General features: G+C 46.6%; 2 protein-coding genes and 1 long non-coding RNA gene across 3 annotated transcripts in view; 1 reads left to right on the forward strand and 2 right to left on the reverse strand.

The window, feature by feature from the left end:
- Window positions 1–2,211: 2,211 nt before the first annotated feature.
- Window positions 2,212–8,462, reverse strand: LOC144389424 (uncharacterized). The gene is made up of 2 exons (XR_013453462.1): window positions 8,043–8,462; window positions 2,212–2,868 (listed from the first exon to the last, which is right to left on the reverse strand). It is a non-coding gene; the product is annotated as an uncharacterized LOC144389424 (long non-coding RNA).
- A 949-nt stretch (window positions 8,463–9,411) lies between these two features.
- On the reverse strand, window positions 9,412–15,850 carry LOC120808233 (uncharacterized). The gene is made up of 5 exons (XM_040160959.2): window positions 15,500–15,850; window positions 11,584–14,255; window positions 10,820–10,927; window positions 10,358–10,426; window positions 9,412–9,984 (listed from the first exon to the last, which is right to left on the reverse strand). The coding sequence occupies exons 2-5, from the start codon at window positions 14,234–14,236 to the stop codon at window positions 9,854–9,856; spliced, it is 2,961 nt and encodes a 986-aa protein (XP_040016893.2). The 5' UTR covers window positions 14,237–14,255; window positions 15,500–15,850; the 3' UTR covers window positions 9,412–9,853.
- The window catches only part of vsnl1a (visinin-like 1a), a 20,347-nt gene continuing 13,516 nt past the window's right edge, over window positions 15,390–22,220 (forward strand). Inside the window, exons 1-2 of the mRNA XM_040160492.2 lie at window positions 15,390–16,072; window positions 21,089–21,255. Coding sequence (XP_040016426.1) covers window positions 21,094–21,255 — 162 coding nt within the window. The 5' untranslated portion in view covers window positions 15,390–16,072; window positions 21,089–21,093. The remainder of the gene's footprint in view (window positions 16,073–21,088; window positions 21,256–22,220) is intronic.

Raw genomic sequence — 22,220 nt, forward strand, 5'->3', positions numbered from 1 at the left:
CAAGGCCTCGCTTCTCTCTTGTTCTTTGTCTTAGCGGAGGTAAAAACATGCACCCCCATCACGCTCCGGCCGTCCCTGAGACGTCACAGGCAGCAAATCCCAAATAAACCTGCATTGTATAAGAGAAAGCTCGACGGGGGCTCCGAGCTGCCTGTCTGCATGCCAACATTCCTCTCCAGTTCTCGGCCTCCCTCCCACTCCCCTTCCTCTCGGGTTAAGCCGAGCGCCTGTTCAATAAGGACCCTTGAGATGTTGTTGAGCCACCAGGCCTGAGGACTCTCTTACAGCTGCCATTCGAGTGGCCACTAAGACTTTGTGTTTATATATTATGGCTGTCAACATAAACGATTAATCTATGCGATTAACGTGCCAAGATGAATGCAGCAAAATATTTTAACGTACCTTTGTTTACTTACGGAAGTAAACCGGAAGTTGGAGGGATGGAGAGAGTTTGTGTGCATTGGAAGTAAAACAAACCGAGGCGTGACAGACAGCGGAGATCTGTGCAGAGGAATTCTGCAAGGGGGGTGAGTGGCAAACGGACCGCTTAAAGAACCGCTATGCTAAGCTAGCTGCTAGGCTAAGCTAGCTCAGCTGAAAAAGTTGCTAGTTCAACATGTTCCACCCGGCGGAATTCTGCCTCCAAGATGAGCAAATGTGCCTCGTTTTGTGTTTAAAAAAACATTAACAATAGCAACATTCATTAATCGACATTGATCAAGATTAATGCATTTCAAAATGTGCGATTAATTAGTTAATTTTTTTAATCTATTGACAGCCCTAATATTTACCTATATATATAGATATAGGAAATCCAATTCTCTCTCTACCAAAGAAACTGGTGTTCTCATTCCTCCACCGCCCGGCTGGCTGATCTGTTGAAGCCGTGAGGAGATGATGTTGGGATTCACCCTTTTCAATCAATGCTGCAGTAAACATGGCGGAACAAAGACGCTGTGATAGGAATTAGCTTTAAGCATTTTGTGTTACACCGCTGGCCGCTGTCTAGTTAGTCAGCAACCTTGCTAATTCCACCACGCGTCCATGCTTACTTCCCATTGGTCCACAGGAAACTCGCCCCACAAGCGCGGGTCCCGTTCCCCTCGGCGCCAAGAGACCACCTTGCAGGTATCGTGCAGGAGCTGAGACTACAATAGCTAGTTAGCTCTCGTCTGCTTTTCTTTGTAGCCCAGTGATGTGGTCCCTGTGGTTACTGTTCTCTATCAACACACGCAGACCCTATAAGTGTGCACGTGTACATAGTGAGAGAAACTCCTATTTTCATCAGCCATTATAAAATAACACGCTAGCAAAACATGTTATCCAGGTTAACTAACATGTAGAGCAAGAGTCAGTGATGCTTTCATTTGGTGACACATCCACACCCCTGTAGCTCTCTTCTGCGGGAGCTTCCCGGGCAGGCGGGCGTGCATGCACACCCATCTGCGGATGGACTTAGAAGGATCCTTTGGTAAACGCCATCGGGAATCAATCGGACCTTCTTGCGGCCGGATCTGCAGCCGAGGCTTAAGATAGCCGCTCGCTCTGTGTTTGCGTTTGCTCCACATTGTGTTTTTCTTTCAGCCGCCGAACATCCTCCGTCAACAGCAGCTACTGGGAGAGTTCCAGGCGAAGCAGAGGGGCAAACATTTCCATCCCATCGTGTTTATTGTTTGCGTTCATCTTGAAGCTGCTGTCAATAAGCTCTTTCATTTAAGTAAAAGAGATATTGTTTTTTTACTTCCTTAGTCATACGTTTCGATGCTGCCGTCCCGATGAATGAAGGGATTCATGTTGTGTTGATTTCTGCAGCCATGTGCAGAATGTTACAACCCGCTAATGATGCTGAGACCACTAGACACTGTTTAGTTAAACTTCTTTCCCTCCTGCTGCTCTTATTAGATATTACGTTTTACATCAAGGCACATGAGTCATTTATTGTGTCTCAGACTACACAGGCCTTGTGCCATATTAACATATCTACATTATGTATTGGATCAGCAATCATTACCAGGCCTACGATCTGAGTTTTTTAAACTATTTATCTTTAATTTAGATCATTAATACAGATGATGAATTAAAACTAACCTTTGTATAGTTATCCAATTAGTGTATTATCTACACATACTGTATTTCAGCCTCCCTCCGATATGTAATTCGTCTGGAAATATAAGCCAGTTAAATCCTAAATCAAAACCAAAGATCCAGAGGAACTTTTAAATGTTGTTTTATTTATTACACAACAAATAATCCATGACAATAGTTGAGTCGAGCTGCTGAGTGATTGCATCCAGCGGCTAAACACAACGTGTTAGCTGAACATAAGCATCAATTCTCCTCCTGAATCATCAGCCATCAGCGCGTCACACACACATATTATATATTATATTATTATTATATATATATACATGTGAGTAAGAGGAGCCGAGGAAAAACGAGGGAGAGGAATTTACATGTTAAAAACGAGAGAATAACTGGAATTCATTTCACTCCGCCCGTCAACGTGGGACTCGTTGCCATGGTAACAGGCCGTGTGCCATCTACTCTTATTCACCACCGACCACGACAACCTCAGATGAACAGTGCCTCACCCTCCATCCATCCCTCACGCGCTGAAACGCAGCCCGGAGACGGAAGCTTGTTGCCCCACTGAGTGAATAATCACTGTGCAGCTCGTACAATAGTAGTTGTGCCTGTTTGCCTCCAACGGCCTTCGTCGTTTAAACGATGTGGTAAACGGTGCCACTTAATGTGGGTGCCAAGTAATTGCTTGTGCTCATTTTGTAACAAGCCAGCAACCACCTGGTAGAGCTCACAGTCCGGGACCCAGGATACCAGGAGACGCTCCCTCGATCGATGTCCTCGACTCTGTGTGCGACATATTGAGTCATTTTAGTGGCTTCTTAACTGCTTGAAATGTTTACTGGTGTTTTTACGGTTAATTTACTCTTATTTTAGTGTTTAGTTATGTTCACAAGCAGACACGCAGTGTGAAACATTGTCCTGGAGCTGCAACGTGTTCGGTTTTACAAAGAATAAGGAGAGTCTGAACCTGTCACCCTGAACCCAAAGCACTTTGGAGCCGTCCATTAGTCCCATCACCATGTGCCCTGTGGAAAGGGTGAAGGACATCGCGCTTTATTTTCCCTGTCCAGTGAGCCAGAGACGTCTTTGTCTGCATTGCATTCAGCGTTGTTTGTGCAACAACCCTCGTGGACGCTGCAGGTGGCCGACGTGAGCAAAGGACGACCTTCGTGTGGACGGCAGCTGAAGTCACATCGCACCGTTTGAAATGGTGTCCAGAACAATTAAATGATGGCCTTCAGATCCCTTTATGACCAACTAAAGACACATGAAGTGAAAATACGCTGCATGTTGATTTTATCTTCCAATACTCGGAGCGTCTTTCATGTCGAACCCCGACGGAGCCACAAAGACAAACAAGGAGACAATCACAAAAGCTTAATAGATTCTCACAATTTGTTTTGCTGCATTGCAGCAGCGGTTCCCTCCTGGTCGTCTGTCTGGGAAGGAGGGAGGGAAAAAGGAGGGAGGGAAAAAGGAGGGAGGGAAAAAGGAGGGGAACGTCTAAATCTCAGTTTAACTCTCTGCATTACGTCACATTACAGTGTGAACCGCATCGATCTGTTGAACATGTTCAAAGATTAGAACGGTCCACTCTTTTCTGTTCTCAGTGCGTTGATACTTTCTCTGGTCATCAACCACATTTGTCTCCCACCTCACAATCCATAGTATTAATATAACGTGGCGGTAGCACTGTCTCCATTTTCCCTGGTATTTCACAGCGGTTTATCAGCCTCTGTGTCGAGACGTGCGTTGATTCTAAAAACATCAACATGCTTCTGAGGACGTGTGGCTGCTTCTGGAGGATTCCCTCAGTGACAAACCAGCCGAACCCTGCAGGCCCGGAGACGGCTGACCTCAGGTCAGCGCATTGACAAATTCTCCTGCAGAGGTCAAACCTTTGGTCACCATCACTGTCCCCCGGGACCACCTGCAGGGGACTGTGGGACGGAGCAAAGGTGAGGACACAGCAGTCTTTGTATAACGCGTGTAGCCAATCAGTGAGCACGTACAGGCAGACTTTTAGCTTCAGTCCCTCCTGCAGTCATCAAGGAGCCTACTTGGCATCTCAAAAAGACGTGAATATGAAACAAAGCCGGAGGCTTTTATTTTGTAGCCAACAAGGTAACAAAAACCAGCAGCGCAGGAGGACAACATGGTTCATTTCAGTCGTCTTTGGCAAATGATGAAGTGACAATATCTACACCATGTGAGTAAGTTTTATACAAATATCAATTTACAGAAAGATTGAGTTTATTATTGTCGTTTAAACTGTCAAAAACTTTCAAAAAGCAATTTGCTCCACACAAAAGGTCCCAACAAGGCCGACTAGCAGAAATGTATACAGCCAGGATGAACTGATCATATCATATGCTGGACAAAGTGGCTGAGTAAAGAAAGTCGATAGCGAACAGAGTGCATCCTGGAGGCATCGTGGGCTCTGAGCAGGCAGCAGCGATTCAGACCGGACCACCACGCATCCGCCCACGTTGGATTTGAGAAAAAAGGAAAAACGCATTAACTCCATTGGCTCTCTCTTTATAACAATGGCCTCAGACTGTAGATCTGCGCCGCCTTCTGAGTGAGGAGAGGACGTTTTCTCCTGATGTTGTAGAGCGAGTATCTAAAGGATCGTATTGTTGCTGTAATGTTGGGAGTCAGGGAGAGTTGGTGGAGAATTAGTTGGGTGTCATCGGCGTAGCTGTGGGTGGAGAAGCCATGCGAGCGAATGACAGCGCCGAGAGAGTTGGTGTAGAGCGAGAAGAGGAGGGGACCCAGGACGGAACCCTGAGGAACTCCAGTAGTAAGAGGACAAGGTTCCGACACAGATCCTCTCCAGGTTACCTGGTAGGTGCGTCCGTTGAGGTAGGACGAGAGAAGGGAGAGAGCAGAGCCTGAGACACCAAGTTCCTGAAGGGAGGAGATAAGTATCTGGTGGTTGACTGTGTCAAATGCAGCAGAGAGGTCCAGAAGGATGAGGACAGAGGAGAGACAGGAGCTCTAGCAGTGTGGAGATGCTCTGAGACAGCAAGGAGAGCAGTCTCTGTGGAACGGCCTTGAAGCCTTTGAAGAGCTTTTGGCAGCAGAGATAGAAGCAGAGAAAGAGGAGAGAACAGATTGAAACGCAAGCAGGTCGTCAGGTTGGCACCAAAGGAGCGCAACCATTACCACTATTATTAGTTTAGTTACTTTTGGACAATATTTGTATTTCTCTCTGCTGTATTTGGTCATGCAATAACCCAATGTCCATAAAAGTAATTTACGAGTTTGAATTCAGATCAAATCCTGTGATCTCCTCCAATAGAGAACACAGAGTCAAGGGCTGTTCACAAGAAAAACATAACTCAATGGAAATGAGGAGCATGCTCGGCATATTAATGAGGACTCAAAGAGTATCCACTTGTGCGTGCGAGGAGAAGAGGCACGAATCTGATCGTGAGCTCGTAACTCCTTTGTATACTTTGCTTGCACACTGATCTTCTGTTGGTAAACCAACTCTTCCAACAATAAATAGATCTGTCATTTGACCCGTTCAGGGCCGTGGAAATGTTCGCTGTGACGGAGCATATAGGAGAGTAAGATGGCAGACAGCGTCTGCTTGGAAGAAGCCAGACATGCTTTATCCAGAACCAGGCTCCCCCATTTAGAACATGAGAACGTGTCTATGGCAGTCGGTCCACACAAGCTGTTCCAGGACAGATTCCCTCTTATTAAGAGTGACTTTTAATATTAATGTTTTCAAATGGACCAACGGCACAAACCGCAGTCATTTCAGACGAGGCAACAAATTGCCCTGCTAGTCCTCAGATTAATAAACCGGTCCAATATCAGCAGGTTAATCAGTCTGTATTGAGTTTGGAGACCGTATGTGTCAATCAAAGCTGTCTTGGAAAATGCAAAATGTATAACGGCATGAATTATTATTATTATTTTGCATATCTGAATCGCAATGTGGAGCGTTTAGCTTGAACCCTGAAATCTGGAGACAGCTGGGATTCAGAAGGCCAGTGTCGGTGTGGGTGGATTGGAACGGCACTGCAGCATGGTACGTAATTAAGTGAGAGTTTGGCACTTGTTAATTCAGGCCATTAATACAAGGCCCGCCCACGTTCTTACAGCCGATTGGCCCTGGCCCTGATTCATGCTCCACGCACTCAACTGGACTCCACCTCAGTGGAATAAGCAGCCACCTCATCGCTCAGCAGCACATTCCCCTGATGCCCAGAACAGCGTTGGATGTCAGCGGACCTAATGATGATTCATGGTGTGGCCTACAAAGCTAAAACACTGATGATACAGAATTCCACTCCATCCAAAACACTGGCAGTGTTGAGCTACAGGCAGCTATTGAATCAAAGTTATAATGTTGGTACTGAAACCACGATGATCTTTATGTATTGAAGAACAATAATTTGATGATAACAATGATAGAAAAATCAATGAGTAGGTCCTTAAAGTCTCCATTTACTGCACCCTGCTGTACTCACACTGACTTGAGCTCAGCAGGGATTTAGGACATCGTTCTGATGAGTTCAAAGGTCCCAGTAATCTCTTGAATCTTTAGGACAACATATGGTGGCCAGTGTGAACCGTTTGTCTTCTTTGTGGAGCAGCGTTGTTCAACATTTTGTGTGCAGAGCTTGACTGTAGTAAAACGTCAGGACGCCCCCTCACCCCCATCAGCGACACCCCCACGTACTGTTACGGCGGCGTGTCGTGCACTCACGATGAAAGCATCCATGAAATAGCATTCGTACAACCCAAAGTGTTTTCACGCCGGTACGATCCAGCAGAGAACTCAGTAGAGCGCGGAGGCGATAGATACTCCTGTGTATTTTTAGTCTGAGTCAATCATCTAATGATTGCTATTGATCTGGAAAAGGCAGCATATACCGGCGCAGTGTGTGTGTGTGTGTGCTGGTGGTGGAGAGACACTTTGCCTCCACAGTTTCCCCTTCGAATGATGTACTGAGATGAACCACAGTGAACAGACAGACATCTTAAGGCTGCGCTGTGCACTTGGAGAAGAAGAAACAGCTGCAGGTGAATCAACATTTTTTGAATATATGACATCATCTTTTGCTGATGGATGTCAGTATAGCGCTTATTTTCACCGTCTGCAGGAGACCTGGGCCAGTGACAAACTAGATGTTCAAAGCTGCAAAATGGCTGTTCTTGCTTGCTATTGAAATCAAATTGTGTTAATTATCCTCTCGCTCTGCAGTAACAGGCTTTCTAAGTATAGGCCACGGTGACTCCTCCACAGAGGAGCCACGCAAATGATCCAACTGGCATGAAGGGAGAACAATACGCAGGTCTCTGCATGAGCTTTACAACATTACAACAACAAACGCTGTGTTCCATCCCGCCTAATGAAAAAAAACAAGTGTGTGCTTAATCCCCTTCATATTGGTGATGACAGGAACATGAATAACAAAGGAATATAAATCCCTGGCAGGTTTTGTTTCTAGTTTTGTTCTACATCTCCAATGCCTGCAGATCATTATAAGTGAATCACACAGTGAAGCTTTAGAGAAAAGGGTGTATGAGTCATTTCGTAAGAACTTTGTGGCTCCACTGGAACCTTCAAAGTGTCCTCACTTTCTAAAGCTGCAACGTGTCTCTCATGTTAGACAGAGACCAGGAACCAGTTCAACATCACATCTGGCAATAACGGGCCAAGACGAACCCTCCGCTGCCTTGGCTGTGTAGCAGGGCAAATGTCTACTGGGGACCCGGGGCGATGCTTTCCCCCCCCCCCCGTCTGGGCTCATCTGCTCGCCTTTCTACAATCAGACCTCTAACCTCAAACACTTCAATACCACGGCTTTCTCACGACTCGTCTCCAGGTGTTTGGTCCGCTCAAAGGTCACAATCCTGACCTCTCTTGTCTGGTATTGACTAAAAAGTATTTTCTGTGCTGTTTATCTGTGAAACCTGTGAGTAATATGTCTCACCTGCTTAGGATCCCTGAGGCAGACCGGCACTGACCCCCCCTGCAGGAGGGCGGTAGACGTGCAGAGTGCAGAACTCCATCCCGCGCTACAGATGTGTCAAACAAAGACTGCATGGGAAGACATCAGAAACATTTCACGAGCATATGGTAATAATAGACTACATACTTATAAAAAATACTCAATCTCATGAAAATGACTTAAACTAATGTATTATTCATTCTATTGTAGACAAGACGCTCTTACATTAGCAGAAGCAGTCGCTGTATTTCCAAAATTCACAAAAGCTCCTGTGAAATGTGCCCACGTATGCAGACAAGAACACACAGCAGAGGCGTCCTTGTAATAATAGTATGGCTCATTAACTTTAATGCTGTTGGAATAGTTTGAAAATGCGACTGTTATGTAAGAATGGTGCATAGGAGACACCCTCCACTGCACCTCAAGTGAGCTGTAACTAAAACCCGGAAGATTACTGGCATGTGCGTGTGCAGTAAGACAACAAATGGAGGAAACATGTTCCAGATGTACACGCAACATGGCGTGTTTAGAGTAATGTCAATTGTAGTGGAATACAAATGATCACCAATGGTTGAATGAAGTATGCTTTCAGCTAAAGGGGTTAAAAAATGTCCATTTCAAACAGGCCAACCCACCGGGCAGAACTAACAGTGACTGAGCCATTATCTACTGGGGATGAATCAAATCCACAAGGCTGCAGCCACATTCAAAGTGTTCCACTAGAATCCAATTATTTTGGAAAGCCATACCTCTGTGTTTCCTTTGATCGGGCTGCCAGCTGAGGCAACTTGCTCACTGAACCTAAATTATACACCAGAAAAATCTCAGACGTGATCGGGACACGAATGTTATTCCAAAGTCGTGGGAAACATCGGTGAATACAACAAACTCAAATTGCTTTGGTAAAATACCCTGCGGGGCTCCAGCAGGGGAAGAAGTCCTAATTAGTCGTTATACAGATAAAAGAATCGTGTGATGTCATTTCTGCATTTTCATTCTGCTCTTTTACAAAGAGGACTTCCAGTGAAGGGAACATGGATCCATTGTTCACTGACATGGCTGCTGTCCTGTTGTTTTCCTCACTACTGTCCCTGGATCTGTCTCACCCGCGCACGTGAGGACAAACAACCAACCTCCCCCCCGTTCCCATTCAGGAGGTAGACCAAATAGCTCTCTTACCACTTACCACAACAGCTGAGTCCATCGCCCACCTGGGAGCTTCTAGTCAGCCGGACCGCCTCGGAGCCCGAGCAGCGACTGGAGACGTTCATTTGGAACCAGCTCATTGATGTTAATTCATGTGTTGCCAAAAGAGTCATGTGTATATATATATATTAAAAACACGTTTGTATGCAAGTACAGTATTTAATTGAATGGGGAACTGGTTATTTTCACATTCAACTCGCAGTGACGTTCCACGGAACACGTTGCACAGAGAAGACGTTACAGCAGACAGCAAACGATTATACGTCACAACTAATTCAAAGAACTAGGAATTGAGTTTTGCCCTAATAACATATATGTGCTTTTTTCAACCCTAATCTGGGTTGAAAGAAAGCCAATAAATACATAAATATATAAATAGATCAGTGCATAAAAATTGGGGAAGATATGAAAACTAGAATACTACTTTGAGCAGGGACAATGTGGACACAGAGCAGGATTCCTTACTTGGCAGCAGCATCTGGCTTATTAGCGTATAACCTGGATAAAGAAGCAGGAACCGGAGCCTGGAGAGCGATGAAGCAGAGAACACAACACATGAACAGCCATCATTCGTCGCTCCGTCCTGTTTAAGGCAGCGAAGCCCCCCGGCAGGGGGGGGGGTGCAGGTGTTTGGTCTTGGCTCTCTTTGAGAGTCCGACCCGGATGGGCCGGTTGCATGTTCGCAGAGGCTCCAGCCGCCTCGTCTGCTCCGGCTGTCCTGCAAACACACAAAGCCCGGCTTTGTGAGACAGTTATCCCCCCACAGTGACTCCAGCTCTGCAGCTTGTTAAAACGACGACGACTCACAGTTTCATCAGACACACCTGGGCTCCTAACCGGCGTCTGTTCTCATAGTGTTCATATTCCTTTCTTTGGGACGCGTCTGTTCCGCCATTTTCAGTTTGCTTTAATCTCACGATATTGTAATAAAGATCATTAGAGCACTGTGCACTAATCACGACAATATGCACAGAGACTAGAGCTCCTTTTCTCTCCTATATTTCAATATCTTGGAAGAAATGACTGTTCTGAGCCCACATTCTTTCAAATGCGCTTTTCTTCTTTTGTCAGCCTCTCTAATTAGAACTCACTGTAGCCCAGTTGTTCCAGGAGAGGGGGACCCGGGAAGGACGGAGACCATCTCTTCCTCTGCGGGGGCTCTGGGAGGAAAATATTGACAGTCAGAGATGTCGAGGAGGGATGAGCTAATTCTGTCTTATTTGTTGCCATTTGTGTTGTTTTTCTCCCCCTGGAGATTATTGAGGAGGGGGAATTAATATTTGAACATCCATTGCAGCAAGCTGTGCCAATTTAAAAGATGGATCAATAGATAATTGTATTTCCTTATTGACTTCACCTAGCTGACCTTTTATCAGTCTACACGCTGCAGTAACACTGACAACAGTGGAACCGCTCCCATCCACCCAGATCCTCTCAATGTTCCTCAGACACATTGTGGTTACTTGTTTCACTATTTAGTTCCACTCTTATATAGACACTGATTGCTGAGACACTCGTTGAGATTTAGTTTTACTTTGAAGAAGGAAACCAACCTTTGTGAGTCTCCTCGGTGCACAGATGGCTGCCGAGGGGAACCTCCTGCTCGCCTTCACAGGTAGGAGAAACATCTGGATCCCCAGCACACATTTCCAGGCCGGAGTCTACAGACGTGCAGCACAGGGTTCGATATATCAGGGCGTGTTTTCATGTGCCACTAGCTTTCTGGTACGAACACCGTGGTGTCAATGAAGCTTATTGCAAGGCCTCATGATGAGATCCAAACCAACCAAATTTTAAAGGGCTATGTATATACTAGTACTGCCAACAATTACAATTTTTAATTGCGATTATGACATCAATCACATTGTTGTGTGCAAAATGTAATAATGACATAAAAGGTGGAAGTATTACTATGCAAACACTTTAACTGAGAAAATGGAGAACGGTCCGACACTTTTAAAAGGACATTTTAAATCTCTACAGGACGACGCAGTTTTCTGCGAACCGGAAGTATCTTATCACCAGAGTACTACGAGCCTGAAGTACCACTTAAAGCGTTGGTGCCATCCAACTAGCTAGCCAAACAACCAGTGCGGGACACGCCCGCAACTGTCGACAAACCGCCAGAAACGCTAGAAAAAATTGGAGGAATGGATACAAAAGTGTCTGTTAGAAGTTAATTTAGTCTTTGTGTAACTGCTATTTGAAAGGGAGTGTTAGGAGAGGGGGGGGCACATGCAGCAAAGGGCCCGTAGACGCTGCACACGGCGAGCTCATTGTGCATTCATTAAATGCATACTGCTGTGTGGTTTATTACCTGGCGATGGGTCTCCATAGCATCCTAGTTTTGCGATGCTGAGATCTTCTTTGCAGTTGTCTCGATCCGAGGCTCCAGCCACACGGACACACTGCTCAGAGGACGATGCACCGCTGTCTCTTGTGAAATCACTTGTGCTGATGCTAAAAAACAAGTTCAGCTCTTTCAAGACCTTGTTGAACAGCTCTTTCTTCTCAAACGTCAGACTGTCGTCTACGTCAGAGGCTGGACCCTCGCTGCTGGGGGGAACACTGGACTGGAAGTCGCCCTGGAAGCACTCGGGGGAGTTATGAGTCCTCCCACCGTTTGCCGGTTGCTCTGGACGTACGAGAGCGATGTCTTCTGCTGCTGCTGCTGAGATCCAGTCGGGGACTTCATTACACATGCTATAGATGCCTGAAAAGCCCTTTGCCTTGTTCTCAGGGTGACGACCAGATGTTTCCTCCTCTTCCTCCTGCGGTACCTCCTCGTGCTTATGGAGCTGTTGCTGAGGTGATGTCAGCAGCTGCCCAGGTAGGCTGCTGAGGAGAAGGCTCTCGCTCAGGCCGTCTTCATCACCATCCAGGGAGAGTTGGATCCTTTCGAACGTGTCAATTCCTCCTGGCAGACGTCCGTTGAAGGGGAAGGCAGTCAAGGTCGAAGGGTCATCTCTATTATCAACCACGTATGTCTCAGCTGTGTGTTGAAAGTCCGAGACACAACTGAGCTTGTGTTCTTGTTCACGTTGACTCCCCAGGGTTAAATTGTGTCCCTCTGTCCGTTCACTGATCCATTCCTCAGGCATGTCTTCCTTCTCCCGTTCCACAACTATCTCCGAGCTACCGTACATGTCGCGTTCTGCACCCACACTTGCCTCTTCTTTTCTTTCCTCTTCACCCGCTGCTTCTTCCGTTGGTAAAATCACAGCATTGTAGGGGTGATCAGACAGAAATCCAAGTATATTTTTCAACGCGTCATCCACATGTGTTAGTTTGTCGTCATATTTACTAGTTTTGCCTTCGGCCCGGTGCCTGATGGAATTACCAGATGATGTTTCCGTTGCTTCTTCTGTGTTCTGGGAGTTTTCTGGTTGCTCACCGGTTCTTATTTCTTCTTCAAAACTTGTCATTCCTCCGTTTTCTTTTATCTCAATTGTCCCGTCCGTTCTGGTGATTTCAGCCTGTAAATATTCAACCTCCTTTGTCTTCATTCGTTCAGGACTGACATGAAAACAGCCGGACCGATCTGACCCTTTCAACTGATGCCCCACAGTATCATGGCTGACTCCGGTTTCCCCGTGACAGCTGCTGTTGTTGTGCGTTTCGTTGGTGGTGATAGAACCAGCCAGTGGTTCAGTGAATGACTGACATAAGTCCTCTTTTCCATCTTCGCGCTGCTGCGTAAGGCTTTGGTGATCTGACTTTCCATTCTGGTTGAGGGTTAAAACCTCCTTTGATAGCCGGACGTGGGCGCAGAGGGGGAGAGGGGTTTCCATGGTGCAGACTTTTACTGATGGAAGTGATTGTACACCGGCGGCAGCGCTCCCTGAGTTGCAGCTCTTCTCTTCCTCCCTGTCAGTTTCACTCCAGATTGCAGGTTCAATTACAGCGAAAGGACTTGCATCATTATCTCCTTCAGCAGGCCCTTGACAGATTTGTGCAGGCACGGGAGTCCCTGTCGTGTGATCAGACGTTTTGCTCTGAGCTCGGGCTATCATCTTAGCACCAGCCTCTTCTCCTTTTTCCCCACAGAAGTCATCAGCATCAAGACTCAACCTCTCAATTGGAATGTTTCTGAGTGAAACGACATCATAAGAAACAATTGATCCTTCTGGTTCATGGGAGTTCATGCTCGTGCAATTCTCATTGACTTGGTCTTCTGTTTCCTGCTTACATATAGCAATATTTTCACAAATCTGTGCTAAGTTCCCTGAGCGTTGTGGGTTTGAGTAGAAAGAATCAGTGAAAGATATAAGACTGTTATCTTCCTCGCTGAATACGATAGTCTCTGTGAATCCAGGCTCTTGCCACTCCTGATTACTTTCATTTTCAGAAGTGCAACCAGACTGATATCTGAGCCCATAGTCGCTTGAACTGACCTGCAATGCTTGGATTTGACTGGCACTATTCTGCACCAGTGCTCCAGCACTGTTATTTCCATGCGCCTCGTCTTCACACGCTTCCCCCAGCAGTTTGCTATCAGGCTGACTGGACGTATCAGCGTTGCCTTCTTTCGAAGTGCAGGTCTCTGCTACAGCCCGATCTTCATCATCTGGCACGGTGGAGCTGAGTTTGTCGGTTGGAGGGATTGGAGGCTGCTCATCTCTCACCAGAAGTTTGAAGCATCTCTCTGCAGAGATTGAGCTGACGTCAGACGATCCAGTGTGTGACGTAGTCAAGCTCGCAATAGGAATGACAATAAATTGAGCGTCTTGTAGTTGCTCTTCCATATCACCACCTTCGGCTGCGCGTAGTAAACCTGCATTTTCCTGCCAGGTACTTGTCGACGATGAGGAGCCGACGGTTTTCCAAAACGTCACAAGTTCCGGAAATGCAAAACTGCTTTTGCCACCGTTGTCGTGTGTACAGTCTGTCCTCGGCCGTTTGGGGGGAAATGGTGAAGTAAGCTCACTCTCAGTGTTTGGACTGTAATCTTCTTGTGTGATTGTATCCATTTTCTCTGATCTAAAATACCTGAGAATAAAAACAGTTTGAGTGAGAACCATGACAGGTGTTACTCTATTACAACAATGATATCATGCCAAGGAGGTTCGTAATGCATAATATTATGGGTAGATAACATTTTTAAGGTAATCTATTTCAAATTAAGAAAGGCTTTGAAAATGAATTCAACCAAGTGATGGGAAATAGTCAGAGATTGTCTTTTGTACCTCCTGTGCTATAATTCATATTGCTTACGGTATTACCATAATAGCCCATTTATTCTGTTGTGTAGGAGCTATAGACACTCATCTGGGAGTAATCGCACAGCATACCACAACACCGTAATATTCAGCAGGTGCGTTTCCAATAGCAGAACAGACTGATACGCAGCATGATGCTGAATCACGATACAGAATACAGATGGCGTATGTTGCCTTCCTACATTAACAACCAAATGTAAAACAAATGAATTACTGTGCGTGTTTCTGACAATGCCAGCTTTGTTTCAAAGAACAATCCCCATTCACATCAGACATCTTAACCTGTAATCACAACTCATACTGTTTTACTAAACTCTCCCAGTAAGCCGTGTGAGCGTGACCGAGAGCAAGAGGCTCCACAGCTGAAAGCAAAGCTCAGCGCCATGAATTCATAATGTGCTTTTCCTACTGCGGCGAGTCTAAATGTGCTCTTTGAAAGAGGTCCTCTCTGTACTAGGTTATGTTAATTGTTACAAGGAGGCATATTGGGAAAGCAAAGTGACGTCATGTTACCTTGGAGTCACCCACAGCACATCGTACCTGGTCAAGTTACGTTTGTACTGAGCTATATATGGAATATCAAGCACTCTATGACATAATTATAACACAGTAAAAATAACACATCCAAAAGAGTAATACATAGTATAACAGCCATACATATTCCCTTTGTATTGAGTATTACATTAGAAAATCGATATTAGAAACATGACGTTATATATTTCTTTTAAAAAAGAAAAAATAAGCAGTTCAGTAAGCTAGCTGCTGACTGCTTTTCAGATTTGAACTAACCAGTTTTCATGCATGTGACCAGCATTTTGCTATTTAGCTTAACGCGATGTTACAGTGTGTGTAACACAATGACGAAGCTAAGCAGGTGACGTTAGCTAATGTTAGCTTAGCGCTCGTGCTAACTTATTTTTTCTTAGCATAAGAACACCTTTCGACATCGACAAGTAACTTCAAGCTCGTTATGTCTAATTGTTATCGAACTATATATTGAGTCCAGTCACTCACCTTCTGAATGAACGAGCGGAGATGCGCGTCTCTTGTCTTGATAAGGTCGTTTTTCTGTCAGCCTCGAATTGGCGCCAAACTGCTGCTGCCGGACGAAGCTAACATTGTTTAGCTAACAGCGTTTGGCTAGCAGTGTTGAGCTAACGTGGCTAACGTGCCATTGTGTTGTGTGGATGTTATTTTTTTTTAGTAATAGTTCCTTTTTGTCGATAAGATAATAATTTGTAGATACGAAAAAGCTGGACTTCTGATCGCGTTTATAGTGATATGTTTTATATATTTATTCTTCGCAGCATCGAGCACCCCCCTCCCTCCTCCCCCTCCTCCCCCCCCCTCCCCCTCGGTATCCGCGTCCTCCTCCAGCAGCGTGCGCGCAGTGTGTGTTCAGCAGCAGCATCCTACGGACCTTCAGAGCACGGCTCAGCGGCTCAGAGGCGCTTCAGCAGCATCGAACCAGCAGCGGCGGAGCAGCAGACCGGCGAGCCGCTTCCCTCCCCGCAGGTTTAGTCTCAGCACGCCGGACAGCTGACCGGATTCTCCCGCGGACTGCGCACTCTCTCTCTCTCTCTCCAGGTAGGATGGACACGAGTTGTTTTAAGCAGCGAGGAACGATGCAACCTGCACTGCGGCAGCCTTTTGGTTGCATAAGACACATTTGCGTATTTAAGTATCTAAGTCCACACAATTGATCATGTCCGCGTATGCCGTGCACGTGACGTGTAAACGCGGCTTTGTGCACGCCGTGCTTGGATTTACTCTCGGCGCACACGCGCACATTCACGGGCGAGACGTTCGATTCAACGAGCAGACACGAATCGTCTGGTTGTCACCGATCCACGCGGACTGGATGTGTTGTGACCGTGCGTGGATTGTCTGCGGCGCGAGCTGGTGTGAGGATGTATTCCGCCTGATGTTGGTGCTGATGTTGGTGCTGATGTTGCGAGGGTGTGTGTCGCGCGCTGGATGGAATGCGGGTGGGAAGCGGGGGGGGGGGGGGGGGGGGGGGGGGGGGGGGGGGGGGGCAGGTCTATTGATTCCACATCATCCTCCCAAATGAGGCTACTAATAATCAACGCGGGCGAGACCGCATCTCACCCACCAGCCTTACGCTCTTTCACGGCTAAAATCACGCGCACGCACACACACACACACACACACACATTTCTATACAATGGAGGTATGAGAAACAGTGGAACTCCAGCAGATTCCCTGAAGGCAAAGCTTGAACTGCATTGCTCCTGTCCGTTGGGGGGGCTCTGCCTCTCAAGGTCATCCCTCGTTGGTAGATGATGGCACGGTGTGGTTTATTAGCCCCCCTCCTGCCCGGCTCAGGGGCAGGTCTCACAGGTCTCGCAGGTCCTCATGGGGCCGTAGAAAACGGTCGAGTCCACACCTGTCTGCTGACGTGTTGCCGCAGCTGCACACTCGTTCCCCGTCTGGTTCTGACAAAGGGTCTCGGGTCTGGAGTCAGCGCGGTGAATCCCTGCTGCGGGCGGAACCAGAGTATCTGGTCCCCGACTCGGCCCGTCGGATGAGATAAAGCACCGACATCTGCTGATCACGCACAAGGCCGTCTGTGCACAGTCAAAACACAACAACACACGCTTAGGACATGCTTATGTAATAATCAGGGTGGGATTCAAGACCGGTTCCCACGCATGACATTTTCGTGACACTGCAACCCCCCCCCCCCCCCCCCACACCCCACACCTCCATTAGCACTTAATTGCAATGCTTTTCATCAGTCAGCACTACTCTTTATCTACAAGAAGCAAAAGCTCTGGTCTTTGTTCATCTTTACATCTCGTCCTATCACTGATCACCGCGCCGCTCCTTCAGAAGCAGTGAAAACCAGAATGTAGGAACCTCCTCGTTGTCACGTTTAAAGACTACCGGGGGATTTGTTCAGTTTTCTAAAGATGGTTCTCATTCCATTCCTCTTTTAGCATAACGCCGCGTGATGTGCGTGATGAGCATTGACAGATGAGACTGTCACTGGGCTCCAGCGCTGAAGGACGCTCATGACAAAGAAAGGAACGGAGGACGGATCGTTACGTCGTGGCGGAACCCCTCAAATAGGGGCTTTACACACTGACCATCAAAGCCCAATAGCCGTCCTTAAGAGTCTATTTGAACGCGCGTAGGAAGATGATGTTCTGCAGCTCCACCACGTTGCCACTTGCGTCACGTTAAAGGCTATTCGGCTGCACGTGGCGAGGGGGCGGTATTAAAGAGTGTGAGATGTACCCAAGCCTTGGTTTGCCTCTTAGTACACCACAAATTCAACGAATCTACTTTTTTACCAGCATCCCCGCACCTCCTGTTCCCTCCTCTCGACGTTAACATTTTTTGATCTGGAATAAGGTTTGTGGTTAAAAGAAGCTCACAGATATGAACTTTTCGCTCTACAACAGCCCCGACTTTTGAGGTTCTTTGGTGTTTGTCTTCAAAAGGCAGTTTGTGACAAGTGGCTAAAGGGGACCACACAACAGCTGACGTGCACTAACATGCACTAAAAGCAGCACCGCTGGCTACGTCAGCGCAGAGAGGCTGTGATTACATCATTCAAAGAGGGAGGGGGACTTCCTTCCCTGCTCAGACTTTACTGCATCTCTACAGAGACGACGGCTATCGGCTGTATTCATGTTCAGCATATTACCTGGACTGCAATCATTCAACGCTTAAGCTTTTATTTCCTGGATGCAACGTGCACACAAATGGACCAAGACACTAAAAAAAACACCCGTTTGTGCAATGTATGGTGTTTCTGTTGCACAAGTAGCCCAATGCACCGCACACACACCTACACAGCGACGCCGTGGCCGGGCTGTCGTGCGACCTGCGCTCACGCCGTGTGGTTTTTAGTTGTCGTACTCGGACATGGTTGCGTAACCCACGGCGAGTGCCTCAGATGTCACATACGGGAGCTGGAAACGAGGCGCCAGAAGCATCATCGGAATCACCATCGATCAAACCCCTTCTGCAATCCTTTAAAGCAGATCGAGCGATGCGATGCACTGAACGCGCTGTTCATCTTTGACGCCGTTCATTGTGTGCACATGACATCACACTCGTGTCCATCCCAGTGGAGGGATCCTCCTCGACGCTCTCCCCAACGTTTACTCCGTTTGCTCCCCGTGAAGGTTTTTCTGTGCCGATGTGCAGGTTTTTTAGGACAGAGGACGCGCACGTGTACAGACTGTAAAGCCCTCTGAGGCGGATTCATGTTTGTGATTTGGGCTTTTACGAAATAAAATTGAAAGATATTTGTTTTTACCAAGCAGGGCTTTAATGAAATAACCTTTTGAGTTGCATTATGGGACATTTTGTTGCCCTTCCTTTTGGCCTGGAGCCAGAGGTACTAAAAGTCACCTTTTTTTAATCTGTCTCTCATAAATTCCCAAACGTCACAGACATATAATACCCATTTTAATATAATCCAAGACTTAAGCAGCTACTGGTATGATGGTATAACAACTCGTCATCTCATTTCTATTACTTCTAATATTACTGCTTTTATCATGTCATGCTATTATTACTAGTAGTAATCATGTTTCCTTTTATGATTTAGGCTTTTACTTCTCTCATTACCGCATCAAGTCTCCTTCTTTTTGGGGGGTAGTTTGTTCTTTAATGTGGTTTTAATGTGAGATTAATAAGAAAGAGGATGTCGTGCCGAAAGTATTGTTAAGTCCTCTGATGCTTGTTCCGGATTTGTCATATGGGGAGTACAATTGGAAATTTAGTTGAACCCCATATGGAAAACCCCAAAAAGGATCTAATCCCTACCAAGAAATAAAGATGGAAAAATCCAATACATTTGTAGGCATTTCAATATCTCATCTTCCCGTATCAGGGAGACATGGAGGGCCTATCTGTGTTTGCATGTTGAGGAGATAAGTCTTCAACAAAAGGCATTTCTGTTCTCATTCTGTCAGCTAAGCTGCTGTTGTGTTGATCCACTGCTGTTGGATCATTTCTGATGATCAGCTCAGAGGGGAAGGTCACTTCTTCTCTCCTCCGAAGCAGCTGGAGGCGCTTACCCCACCCGGAGCGCGCATTAATACATGGAGATTTTATGCTCAATTTGGGAGATGCAGAGTCTTCATCCAAACAGTTTTGTGAGCTCATGTTGGATAGCGTGTGAAATAACCGCAAAGCAGAGCGTGACCTCCTCACACGCAGATGGCTCGCGCGGGTTTGGTTGTGATGGGACTGAGCTGAGGAAGGGAGCTGCTACTCCAAGCTGAGTCCACAACATGTCCACAGTTTGGATTTAGTGTCTCCAGTCTTTTGTTTCCAGGCTTCCGGAAACATTGTTTTTCTGTGTTTGGAAGTGCGCAAAGCATAAATACCGGTCTCATGAATCCATCAAGGAGGAGCCAGAAGTCCTGTTTTTGGTGTCGATGGAGGACACTCATCCAGACCTCACGTATCATTTCCTCCAAACATTGTAATTGATCCAAGCACAGTGATGGCTCAGTATGAAGTTAGGGCTTGTTCCATTTCTTTCTTTCTCTTCTGATCAATAGATTGTGTTCTCCATCTGAATTAGACACACACACAGTGACAATAAGCGAGGCGATGGTGTAGTTTAGTGTGGACACATACATCTACTGGCCTTCATTTAACTGGGTGTTAAATGAACATGGCCTCAGTTTATCCATGATCCATGTGCTAAGTTTGACAAAGATGTTCAACAACAACACAACATTTTTCTGGCAGGCAATGTTCCCAACGGGCTGCATCCAGGGTCCGGCTGAGTCTTCTTCACAAACCACATCTAAGTGGCCTCTCACATGCTTTTGCAGAAAAACGTTTTCAAAAAAAAAAGTGCCGCGCTTTACTTCCGACGGAAGGCCGTTGCTCCTTTGCAACCCTGAACGGGCTCTCACAAGCGATGCGCCTGAGGTCCGAGCAGCGCTAATGGGCCCCTGGGCAGAGACACAGCCACAGCGTTACCACCAACAAGCGAAGGTGGTCCAATAGAGCATCTCAGCAGAGGCTCAAACCATCTTTAGCCTATTATGATAGTTACAGGTTGGTTAATGAACATGATGGAAGCCATAAAGCCGCAGCATCAGATACCAAAAGAGGCAATTAAAATGAATTAGAAATGTAGAAATTAAACAACCAAACAGCTTTAGGTTTTCTGAGTACTTTAAAATGATTTCCCTTTCCCAAAGGGTTGCATTATAGAGTGAGCTATTCAGCATCTTAAAGTATGAAGCAAATAGGCTGGAAACCCTTTGATGGGCCGCGGCTCCCATTTTCCCCTCCAATCCACATTTTACTGCCTCTGTTTGCGATGCAACTGCTCATGAGGGATCCGAGGGTCCAGAGTGCCTCTACAAATGAAACAGACCAAGACAAGCAGCTGATCACAGGAGCTGGAAATAAAACTGTCGGGGACTCATTTCCAACTCGCTTCCTGTGCTTCTTCTACAGCTCGTTTGGTTTAAAGTGTATTTTTAGACGCAGCTTTGCTTCACGCTTCTCTAGAAGTCTCTGTTTCCTGCTACATATTTAGGTCACGCGCTTAAAGGTGCACCCAGTCATTAATTCTGCATGTGTGTGTCCTGTGTGCAGGCATAATGGGGAAACAGAACAGCAAGCTGACCCCCGAGGTGATGGAGGACCTGGTGAAGAACACAGAGTTTAATGAACACGAGCTGAAGCAGTGGTACAAGGGTTTCCTGAAGGACTGTCCCACCGGCCGCCTCAACCTGGAGGAGTTCCAGCAGCTGTATGTTAAGGTGAGACGGTGAGAGGAGCAGAAAGACTCGTTGTTTACAACTGCTGCTAAGAAAAGGTCAAATGTGACCCGGTTGGATGCGGTAAAAGGGCCATGAATTCCCCACATCCCCCTTATGATGAACAGCCAGCGACTTGGAGGCAGAAAGGTCTTAGAATGAGCGAATTATATAACCGTATATTGTGATTCTGCTTAACAGGTCAATTTGTTCTGTTGGGCTTATCTCAGCATCTCTGTACTAAATGTGTTAACTTGCTAAGAGCCCACATGGAAGGAACTCCTGAGCAAAGAACAGTGTGTTAGCACCAACGCCTCATTCAGACGCTGTACGCACTGAAAATGCCACTAGAGCTCCCGCTCTGGAAAAGAAATCTGAATTAAGTCAAGGAATAGCTACCGTGATTTAGGAAAAAAAGCCAATCCAGCGCGCCTGTCGTCATGGGGTGTGGCGTTTTCCTTTTGGGCCGGAATAGAAAAGCCTTTAAATGCTTTTCAAATTCCCAGGAAAATAAGATCAAACTAGATGGACGCAAGCAGTGATTGAATCAGATGGAATATCCCTCAAAGATCAACAGATCTGCAGCCACGCGGCTCGGACCTGCAGGGGTCTCTTCTGGGGAAGTCCTACGATGATGCAACGCGACGCGTTTCCAGGCAACAGGCAGCTGTCACATCGGTGCGTTATTTAAATGCAGAGAGCTGATAAGTGGATAAAAAACTGTCTGCAACGACCTTCCATCACAGTGACGGGACAGACTGTTCCTGTGACGAGTGAGCGTGCGTGTGCGTGTGCGTGTGCGTGTGCGTGTGTGCGTGTGTGCGTGTGCGTGTGTGGGGGGGGGGGGGTAGCCATGCAGTGTCTGGGTTGGACATCTACACACACTGTTCTCTCGCTTCTTCTTTTCCCCGTGTCTCACTGTAACACCCGCTGCCTCCCTGTGGGGGGTAATCATCTCCCCGGCTGTG

Source organism: Gasterosteus aculeatus, chromosome 18 (assembly GCF_964276395.1).
Source record: "Gasterosteus aculeatus chromosome 18, fGasAcu3.hap1.1, whole genome shotgun sequence".
Classification (NCBI taxonomy): domain Eukaryota; kingdom Metazoa; phylum Chordata; class Actinopteri; order Perciformes; family Gasterosteidae; genus Gasterosteus; species Gasterosteus aculeatus.

Bases quoted from the DNA above. Each gene is read 5' to 3' on its own strand.
- LOC120808233 (XM_040160959.2), bottom strand. From the start codon at position 14,236: ATGGATACAATCACACAAGAAGATTACAGTCCAAACACTGAGAGTGAG. The intron at 10,427-10,819 runs GTTGGTTTCCTT...TTTTCCTCCCAG, and splicing joins CACCGAGGAGACTCACAAAG to AGCCCCCGCAGAGGAAGAGA. The intron at 9,985-10,357 runs GTGAGTTCTAAT...GTGTGTTTGCAG, and splicing joins CCTGGAACAACTGGGCTACA to GACAGCCGGAGCAGACGAGG.